The 10,823-nt window shown below is 45.4% G+C and overlaps 1 protein-coding gene across 1 annotated transcript; it reads right to left on the bottom strand.

Annotated features, from left to right (window-relative positions):
- Positions 1–567: 567 nt before the first annotated feature.
- Positions 568–8,027, bottom strand: TMEM213 (transmembrane protein 213). The gene is made up of 3 exons (XM_015422099.1): positions 7,913–8,027; positions 3,279–3,326; positions 568–852 (listed from the first exon to the last, which is right to left on the bottom strand). Exons 1-3 carry the CDS (start codon positions 7,983–7,985, stop codon positions 683–685), a joined length of 291 nt encoding a protein of 96 aa, XP_015277585.1. The 5' UTR covers positions 7,986–8,027; the 3' UTR covers positions 568–682.
- Positions 8,028–10,823: the final 2,796 nt, after the last annotated feature.

The raw sequence follows: 10,823 nt of genomic DNA, 5'->3' as shown, positions 1-10,823 counted from the left end.
TAAAGAGGTGCTGGAACTTTCAAGACAGAAATGAAGTTTTCAATCTGCATACTGAAAACTCATGAACTTTTAAACATGGAATTGTGTTGAAGAAGTTCCAGAACTCCGTTCCGGTGCATTGCCCCGGAAAAAAAGCCCTGGCCCAGCTGAGCATAGCATGACCAGCAACTTTTTTACTACTTTGCACTGTTCCTGCTTGGGTTAGGTTTAATTTTAAAAATACCCAGGAAGTAACACTTCCAGTTGTGATTCAGATCACTGACTCTGCGGGGAAAAATGCACAGCTTGTTTCATCAGAAGTAAGCACCGACCACCAGTTCAAGAGCCGAAGATTTCCTATGCCAGTTTTAGAGGGGATAAGCTGACTTTCTGCTTGGAATGATCCATTCGCAGCTGAGACTGGGCAATCCAGAAAGGTGCTGCCATTGCATTGGATAGGGCTATAAATAGAAGCTGCAATAAGGAGGTGGGATTCTCTTATTTGGCAGGACACATGGGATGCATAATAACAGTATGGCACAACTCTGCAAGGGTCTTGTTCTCGGGCTCTCTTTGCAGTGCACTGTTCAGAAATGTCCTCTGATGCTCCAACGGCAAAGGAAGCTAAATGAATGTCTGAAGCCACTCGCTTGGTCTTGAACAGCAATGACAGGCAGAGGCGCTTCTCGGCTTTGGTTGACTTTCAGGCTCCCAAGTGTTTGGGCTCATCAGGCTGGAGTTTCATGAGTTTTTCAATGCAGAAGAGGATGAGCGTGAGAAACCACAGGCTCCACCCAACGGCAGCAGCAATCCAGCCATATTCATCTACTCCGAGGTGGCAGCATTTGGCAGCTTCTTGACAGAAATCCACATCTGATGGCAGAGAAAAGGTGGCCTACATAATTAACTGACAGTACATGTATCTGTGCATCAACCAAACATAGAATGCTGGGCCCATAGACCCCTGACTTGACTGTACCACATGCCAAGGCCTAGCCTTCACTTCTCACATTAGGATCTAGGTGGTTCTCCTGCACTAGGAAGGCTTTTGAGATAGAGTGGCTAGAGGGGTGGTGTTCAGGGGTAGGGAATCTGGTCCACTTGGCCATAAGGAACTCTGGAGAAATTACCATAGGCTGACCTGTAAGTTTATCCAGTGGTGTGTGAATTATTTTCATGTGACTAGAACCCATTTTACTCTGGTACCATACGATTCGTATGTATGATGGTGTTCTGTCCAAGACCAGGGTCAATTTAGGAGTATACGCCAACCTATTTGTCCTGAATAAACATTTTCCCTTGTTTAAGAATAATTCTGAGTTTTGCCTTGGAGAATCAACACACTCCTCATCCAGCTTGGTCTTTACTCTTCAGTGGTATTCTTTTTCTTATCCCTTTCATTAAATAAGGCAGGCTTGATACCAATTTAGTTTTCGTTTATGGTAATTAGTGATCAATGGTAAGGTGAGCTGTGTTCTTCCCTAACCTGTGGAAGGCTCTCAGAAGATAGCAGCAAAGATGTGGGCTTAGTGTTAAGGCTCATGTCTATATTTACTTACTTCTGCCCATCATCCTAGAGTTGTTTCTGAGACAGCAGCCATGGTTCTTTAACTAGTCTGAGCTTTCAACACCTGTATAAACTTATCTCTCTATTTTTTTGGTGCAATTCTTTGGTGGCTGAAGTATGGTTGTATATTGTGGGTAATCTGGTCCTTATCTGTTCTTTGGATTTTCAAGACAGTTTATAGTTAAATAGGGCTAGATCTGAAAGAGAATCAGTGGAACCAGCTAAGTGAGGCAGAAAGGTTCTGGAAACAAAGAACTGGCAGGAAATTAGTGGCAACAAGAGAGGCCTTGGGTGCCTTTAAAAAGGGGTGCAGTTGGCTTTAAAGTATGATTGGCTTTAAAGTATTATTATATAACAGCCATCCATCTTGGTTCAGGTCTCGAAATAACTAGGATTATATCGGCCCCAGTCACACGGGCCGGAAAATGCGGGGGGGGGGACGCATGCCTGTTTGCCCCAGGGCAAAATAACACGTGGTTGCACGATCAGACGTCCCGTGGAGGTCCTGTGGTTAGGGGGGAGGTGCTGATCAGACGGCTAGGCAGCAGCAGGACTACTGAATGGCCGGCGGGACATCACGGCCCGGACAGGCCCTGCGGAAGGGCACCGGGTCCTGTGGGCTGCCGGCAGTGGAGGCCAGGCTGAGGAGGCCGATGGGACAGACACCCCCGCCCCCGGGGTGGTCCAGGAGATCCTCCCGGCTCCGCTCCGGAGGTCTGGAAGAGCACTTCGCAGAGCCACCCACACACGTGCTCCGCCGCCGCCATTAAAAACGGGAGGCGACGATGATGGCCAGGAACGACACCCCGCCGCCGCCGCTGCCCCCAATGGCGGAGAAACCCGCCCCCCCCCCAAGGACCAGCCCCCCCCCCCGAGGGGAGCCTTCTCTCCGCTCGGCCTCGCCACCCCCTCCGCCACGATGGCTGCTCCCCCCCACTGCATTCCTCCTCCTCCTCCTTCTGTGGCCAACGCCGCTTCCTCGTGTGCATGCACCATTGGGTGCTTTTGCGCATCCTGGAGACTTGGGGGGGGAAACCCTTGACGGGACATGGGCGGGCGCCTGATGCCACTCACTACCACCGGAAACGCGATCAGACACCTGCCCTTGCCCCGCGGTTTCTGGAAACTAGTACCTCGGAGATACTAGTTTTTTAAACCGCATCTTCGGCGGAAAGCCTTGGGTGAGCCACGAGAGCTCTACGCTTCCCAGATGTGGTGGTGTGATCGCGCCCAGAAAATCCGCCTATCTTCCATCTCTCTAGTGTGGCTAATGCTCCATGTGATCGCAGCCATCACTGACTTTGCAACAAATTATAATGTTGCTATGGTGAAGTTCTATTTTAAAAAATGAATTTTAAAATAAAGGGCTACCTACTATTAAAGTAGTGACTAATTCTGCCAAAGAAGTATATTGCATGTTACCAAAGTCACAGCAGAAAGCCCTAATCAGCAGTAAGTTCCCACAATGTGTGTACCTTCAGCAAAATAGCTGTGTGGTCATTTATCTCACATGTGGTTGTGTGCACATCGTTCTCTAACTAAAAGCAATATTGATGTTATAAATTAATTGCTTGTGGAGCAACCCTCTGAAACAGCAGATCCTTAGTGAATCTGGAGCATTCATGGTGTTTCTTTACCTAAACGCAAGGCAATTTCTGTTACACACAAACTGGCCTTTTCAAAACGTGTCTGAGTCAAGGTCACTGGTGCACTTTAAGAAAAACACACTTACTAAGGCATGGGATCGATTCCGAAGAATTTTCAGCGTGGTGTCCAGTCTCTAGAAAGGAAGGGAAGAAAGGTGTTTGTTAGAATGAGAAACTCAAGGCTCAGCTTGGTAGGATATGGTCATTCCACCTCCACCTATATGTATCAGTTAAGGAATGACTTCATGAGAAGTGATGGGTTTTGAGAAGGAATTTCAGGTAAAATGAGAGCTGGCCTCATGGAGATTTTGCATCTTTTTGTATAAATTGTTTAATTAAGATGTAGCCAGCAGGATTTGACAAAATCCAGAGATGTCCTCATCATATCGTAATTATTTTTCCGTCCTTTGATATATTCAGTTGCTTTACATTAATACTCACAACAGTCCTGCCAGGTAGCTGATCACTGTTCTGTGGTTAATGCTCACATGCTCCCCACCCCACCCCGCCTTCAAGCAGCACAATAAGACTGAAGACAGTGTTGGAATGGCAACAGCATGTGAGCACTTTCATTAACATAACAGGATGTGTTTAGTACCTTGGACTGCAAGAAGATCAAATCAGTCAATCCTAAAATAAATCAACCCTGACTGTTCCCTGGAAGGCCAGATATTGAAGCTGAAGCTCAAATACTTTGGCCACCAAATGAGAAGGGAGCACTCACTGGAAAAGACCCTGGTGCTGGGAAAGACTGAAGGTCAAAGAAGACGGGGACGGCAAAGGATGAGATGGTTAGACAGTGTCACCGATGCAACGAACATGAAATTGAGCCAACTTCAGAGGACGGCGGAAGACAGGAAGGCCTGGCGGGATCTGGTCCATGGGGTCGCAAAGAGTCGGACTCGACTGTGCGACTGAACAACAACAAATGTGTTTAGTCCATTTGCACTCTAGGGGAAGCTGTATCGTATACCTCTACTGTTCAGAACCTTACAAATGCTCCTTATGTTTGTCCCTGCTCCTTGTTGTGCTTCCACTCTGCCTGTAAATTAGTTCTTATAACCTGAATGCCTCTGCTGTAGGGCTTAGTGTTGCCAACCTTAAGGTGGGGCTTGGTTACAACTGACCTCCAGAATACAAAGATCAGCTCCTCTGGATAAAATGGCAGCTTTGGAGGGCAGGCGCTACGGCATCACACCCCTGCTGAGCTCCTTCACCTATCCAAATTCTGCCCTGTCCAGGCTCTGCCTTCAAATCTCCATGAATTTCCCGAGCATGAGTTGGCAATCCAAAGGCAATCCAAAGCATCTCTCAATGCATGGAACTTTGGGCTCCCAACTTCCAGGTAATACCTGGAGATCTCCAGTTCCCCTGGAGAAAAGGACTGCCTTGGAGAGTGGACCCTATGGCACTAATACCCTGCTGAGACCCCCAAACCCTGCCCTCCCCAGGTTCCATGCCCAGAATCTCCAGATATTTCCCGATCCAGAGCTGGATTTTTCCCCCAACTCTGCCAATAGACAAACATGAAATTCAATTTGACATGCTCAGATATGGGTGCCTGAACTAACCAGGGCTTGTTCCCTCTCAAATAACTAGAATTCTTAATCCAAGTTAACAGTACCATCCTTCAGCCGGGAGAGTGGGATAGAAATCTAATAAAATCCTAAACAGAGTTACACCATTCTAAGTCCATTGAAGAAAGAAAACTGTGATTGTGCTTAGGGCAGTTCTGCAAGAATCTTAATTACTGTGAAACAAAGTAACTCCACTAAATCCAGGCATCTGCATTTGAGTAAATAGTGTATTACTGTCTGCAAGTAGTTTTTGTATTGCACTTTACTTGAAGTTATTTGGGCACATTTTTGTCTTAGCATTATTCCACAGAGCTCATGCTGTCCTACATATGTCTCCACCTTGGGCTGCAAACAAAGCCTAAATATTAAGTCATAATCGTCCCTTTGGTAGCCATACCTTTGCCTTCTCTTGCAATAAATGTTGTTAGTCTTTAAAGTGCCACTGGGCTTCTGTTTTAATTTGCTACAAGAGACTAACACAGTCTGAAAACTTTAGCATATAAATTGCAAAGGGTGAACTCACTAGAAAAAGCAATTACGCTTGGATTGGTTAGTGGCAAAAGGAAAACGGGCCACCAAAGAACACGGTGGCTAGACACCATAAAAGTCAACACCAGCCTGAGCATGGAACAACTCAAAGAAACAGTACAAGATAGGGAAACATGGAGAGAGCTAGCCCATAGAATTGCCCAGAGTCCGACACGACTGAATAGCTAACAATATTGTCAGCGCTATTAATAATTTTATTACCATCTCTTGTTGTAGTAAGACTATTTTTTAAAAGTGCTATGACCACTAATACAGAAGTGGTCTTTATCTTTTTGTGTAAATTTATGGTTCATTTCCAGTGTTTGCACATTCATTTCCAGTGTTTGCACATCCAAAGGCCTCATTTCCAATACCATTCCATGAAGCATCCTACATGACTAGAGTTTAGCCTTTTCTGGACAGGTACTGGTGTGCTTTGATGGGAGCACTGGTGGTGGAAAATGCTGTCAAGTGGCAGCCTGACTTATAGCAACCCACTTTGGGGTTTTCAGGTCAAGAGATGTTCAGAGGTGGTTTGCCATTGTCTGTCTCTGCATAGCAACCATCAATCTCTTTGGTGGTCTCCCATCCAAGTACTAACCAGGGCCAACCCTGCTTAGCTTCGAAGATCTGACAAGATAGGGGTAGCCTGGGGCATCCAGGTCACTGCTGATGGGAGCATTAGCATGCCCAGGTTTGTGCAAGTAACACCAAATCATTGCTTCATAACAAACTACAAACACGAATAATACCACAGAACACCAGCCTCCAACGTAACCAACAAGCTTCTGAAAGACAGGTAACCATTAAAGAGAGTTGCTCTAGCCTTCTCCCTGTTTCAGACCACATAGAATAATTCACCAGACTCACCTATAGGCCTGATTGTAATAAACAGCTCCAGTATTGCTTACACATTAGAGGTGGAGCTGACTTATGATGACTCCTCATGCGGTTTTCAAGGTAAGAGATGAACAGATAAGATAAGCATATGGAGCAGAGGTCCATCAGTGGCTATTAGCCACAAGGTATAGATAGGGACTCTGGGGCAAGTGATGCTCTGTCATCTTGGTGCTTGGGGGGGTCAACAGTGGGATGGCTTCTAATGTCCTGGCCCCACTGGTGGACCTCCTGATGGCACTGGTATTTCGGGCCACTGTGTGATACAGAGTGTTGGACTGGATGGGCCTTTGGCCTGATCCAACATTGGCATCTCTTATGTTCTTAACAGAGTTGGTTTACCATTGCCTGCCTCTGCATAGCAACCCTGGACCTCCTTGGTGGTCTCCCATCCAAATACTAACCAGGGGTGACCTTGCTTAGCTTCTGAGATCTGATGAGATCGGGCTAGCCTGGGCTGTCCACTTTAGGGTGCTTACGCATTATCATTTAACTCTACCATATAATTAGAACAGATGGCCTTATTTGCCATTTAAGCTTTAATGTATCCAAAATCAAGATTTGGAATTTTACTTATCCCACTAAAATGTCTTTGCGTCCTCTGCCCATGCTATTGCAACTTGAAATAGTGCCCAGTCCCATTAGTATCAGCAACATTTCCCAGCCCCCATTCAGTAATGCTGCACCAAAATTATTTGTCCTGTGTTAATGGCGATTTTCATAAATTCTACGATCTCCAGAACTGAATACTGTAGGATAGTCCAGGCAAGCTAGTCCTCAAAGTAAAGATCTCATCGCTAGTCAACTTCTGCTATATTTGATTTTTTTTGAGAGAGAGATTATCAGTAATCATTAACCTTATAACTAACTGAACCACCTTGAGGTATCTTGGAGCTCATTTACTTGACCAAATGGGCATGTGGAATCCCCCCCAAAGGCTGAAATAAGACAGCCAAAGTCCTTGGTGAGCCAATTGTGATTTCTAATGCATACTGAAACCTGGGGTCAATTATTATCTCTTTATTCTCCCCCTTCTTCCAGATCCAATCTTGTACATATAACTTCATGAGTCACTAAAAAACCCCACCCTATTTTATTTCCAAAATACCATAAACAGGCCATGTCATTATAATAGCTATGCAACCTGGGCTTTATACCCCCTCCTCAGATTCCACTCTCTCTCTCATCTCTTCCCCCCCACTCTTGGGTCCTGGCTAAAACCTGGCAGCATCCATGCATGAATCATGAGCCACATGCTTTTCATATACTTTTTTTCCTCTGAGGGGTTTTTCTTTTTGGCCATCAACTTGTAGCTGACTTACAGAGACCCCTCATGAGGTTTTCAAGGCAAGAGACATTCAGAGGTGGTTTGCCATCGACTGCAGGGTTGACCTTGCTTAGCTTCAGAAAGTTGATGAGACAGGGTTAGCCTGGGCTATCCAGGTCAGGGCTAGGTGAATATATTTTCTGTCAAGGCACACTGGAGTTTTGTTTTATGTAGCCTGAATTGAGACAAAGGGGAAGGTGTGAGACCCTCTGAAGCCCAGCCTTTTCCAAAGAGCTGAATACTTGCTGCGCTTAACAATTTAAGAGTGTAAGAAAATCCAGACATGCAACCATAGTTGTCTCTTCCTCCTCCCCAACTGCAGTTTTCCAGTTCTACCCACAACCCCGTGCTAATATCCTAAATACAAGCATAGTTATGATAAAAGAATCACCTTCTGAGAAAGACGTCTGGCAAGCCGAGCTTAGCAAGAGGAAGGCAACAGCGATGCAGTTCAGTAGATGCATCCTGGAATTTTGGATCAGAAGCCCTCCTGATCAGGACCGAGGCCGCTGGCAGCAAGCAAAAAGGTGACTCCAGCAGTTCAAGACAAAGTCAAATGTTGTATTTCCAGACCAGGAGTCGGAGAGAATTACATTCCTGTAGCACTCAGGACACCTTGAATTCACCTATTGTATGTTGCCAGAAGGGTTTAACCCAAAACAAAGAAAGCAAATACACACACAGCTGTGTGCCACTGCCAGTTTCTAGGAAAGTTAATACCAAACAGAATTAAAAGCACATTCCTTTGCAATTATGCCTCCACCAAGCTTTTTGAATATCTGTACCTAAAGGTATGCCATGGGCACCATCCTAATATATTTACTGAACAGGCAGGAATCAGTATACAGGTCGTACCCCAGATGAAGACCAACAGCTCAGAATGCGGGGCTGTTTTGTTTTAAGGCAATACATAAATGCACTTTTGCCGCTGTTTCTTCTTTATAGCTGCTGTAGGAAGCCCTTCTAGGTTTTGTTATTTTCCAGAAAAGACACCTCTGCCATACATCAGATGGCAAGCAGCGGGATTAGTGTTTTTCATTGTGAAAGGGGCATATGTCTATGTCAGTCGTAACTTTGTAATAACTGCACAAATCTTACAGTGCATCAAAGAGTAATACCCAGAAGTACCTCACAAATGTACTATAAAGCTGCTCCCCCCCTTTCCTCTGCCCTTCCAGCTCTCTCTGGATGGATTCAAACAATCATTTTTATGTGTGTGTGTGTGTGTGTGTGTAAGTCACAGCTGAGTTATGGCAACCCCAGCAAGGGACTTTAGAAGCAAGTGAGAAGCAGTGGTGGTTTACCATTCCCTTCCTTTGCAGGGCCTTCCTTGGTAGTCTCCCATCCAAGTAATGACCCTGCCTAGCTTCCAAGGTCTTATGAGATCTGGCTCCGCCACGCTGCCTTCCCTCACAATCATTTACCAAGTAATAATTTGTCATGGTAGTTGTACAAAAGTAATAAGAATTTTACCACAAAACTGTACCTTATCAGAATAACAAAGAGAGTGGTGATGATTTATCTACAGTATCTCCATTTTCTTTAACTGATATATTTTGAGCCTACCTCAGTAGCCTCCTAGGGTATCTTACGACAAAGATGACATAAGCAGTGCTTGGATCTTTCAACCAATAATAATATATACAATGAAAGTAGAAGGTTCAAAGTTAAAGCAACTGTTGTCAACGAAAACCATTGTAAGCTCTTTAACCTACTTCAGAGACATGGTGCCACCAAATCAATTCTGAGGGGAGGTCAGTGGTCATCTTGTGTTCAAACCTTCATTTTTTTCCTCAGATGAAAGCGCGCCCGTTAATTCTAAATTCTGCTCTTGCACCGACAGCCAGCATGGCAAGGTAGTTACAGAGCTGGACTAGGATCTGGGAGAACCAGGTCCAAATCCCTGCTCTGTCATGGAAGATTGCTGGGTGACCTTGGAATCAGTCATCCATTCTTGGAGTTGTTGATGGCAAAACGGAGGAGGGATGAATGATGTAGTGAGCAGCTCTGAGGCTTTTTTAGGCAAAAATTTGGTATAAATATCTCAACGAATAAGGACAATGACTTGAGCCCCAGTACTCATCACACATTGCTTAAGGCTTTTCCCCCTACCTGCTGTATATCACTGTAGCCATCCAGTGCTCAGTTCAGAAGTAAAGTAAAAGTGGGATTAGTAAATCGTACATCCTAAAGTTTCCTCTTTTCTGTAAAAGAACTGAGTGTGTCTTGCTGTAATTGTTAGAGAACAGTTGGGACCAATGCTCCCTCTAAGCTATGGAGTCCTGTGAGCAAAAATTCCACTTTGTGAGCTACTGGCATTAGAATTGTGAGCAAGTTATTTGGCTACTGCATAAATTAGTTTGCTCTGGAGCCATTCTTCCTGAGCTAAGACAAAAAAGTGTGAGCCGGAGGCTAAAAAACTGTGAGCCAGCTCACACTAAGCTTAGAGGGAACACTGGTTGGGACACAGACATATTCTTCCTCATCTACTACCAACAACTTCCCCAGTGAGGGGATTGAAACCTGGGTCTCTCAGGTCCTAGTCCTACACTCTAACCATGACACTGTCTCTCTTTGTATGCCCTTGTGTTTTGATTAATACGCATATGCACTGGAGTCCAGAAGCTTCTGCCTTACCCTTGGGGCTTCATCTTCTAGAGTTCTGAGGTGAGATCTGTGCCTTGCGTATGTGGAACTTAATGATGTTTTTGAAAGACAACCCGAATGTTTTCCACAAAAAGCAAAATCAGGGTAGATTTTCACCAGGGGCACAAGGTTGAGATAATATGAATGCCTGAAGGAAATACTATGTTCATTCTTTGCCTGACTTAATATCTTGGTCCTGCTACCACCACCAGCCCCAGCAGGAGAAAAGTGAGATCATGTTTGTCCTGCCACAGCCAACAGAGGGAACGTGGTGCTGAAGGGGGATGGGGATGAGGGAAATGTGGGATGGATGGGATGGGCCCTGTAACAACAGGCAAAGAGGCTTACAGTGTAAATGAAAATAAATGGCAATATAAACATGAAAGATAAAGCATACCTATAGTAAGCCTATAAATATAAACAGGGAGCGGTGGCACAGGCAGTAAGAATGCCTGCAGTAACATCTATGAATAGCCATTACGGCTGTTCGAGACCCACCGTGGCCGGGGTGAGCTCCTGGCCCTAGTCCCAGCTCCCGCCCACCCAGCGGTTCGAAAGCATTAAATGGAGCAAGTAGATAAATGGGTACATGCCCCTAGGTGGCAGGGGGCACCCTCCTCCTTGTGGGGTGTGCTGCAGAGGCACCAGCGACAGTG

The sequence above is a fragment of the Gekko japonicus genome, unplaced genomic scaffold, assembly GCF_001447785.1.
Source record: "Gekko japonicus isolate JY-2015 unplaced genomic scaffold, Gekko_japonicus_V1.1 scaffold280, whole genome shotgun sequence".
Taxonomy (NCBI): Eukaryota; Metazoa; Chordata; class Lepidosauria; order Squamata; family Gekkonidae; genus Gekko; species Gekko japonicus.
This window is presented reverse-complemented; position numbering and strand designations above follow the sequence as displayed.

Bases quoted from the DNA above. Each gene is read 5' to 3' on its own strand.
- TMEM213 (XM_015422099.1), bottom strand. From the start codon at position 7,985: ATGCATCTACTGAACTGCATCGCTGTTGCCTTCCTCTTGCTAAGCTCG. The intron at 3,327-7,912 runs GTGATTCTTTTA...CTTCCTTTCTAG, and splicing joins CCAGACGTCTTTCTCAGAAG to AGACTGGACACCACGCTGAA. The intron at 853-3,278 runs GTAAGTGTGTTT...CTCTGCCATCAG, and splicing joins GGAATCGATCCCATGCCTTA to ATGTGGATTTCTGTCAAGAA.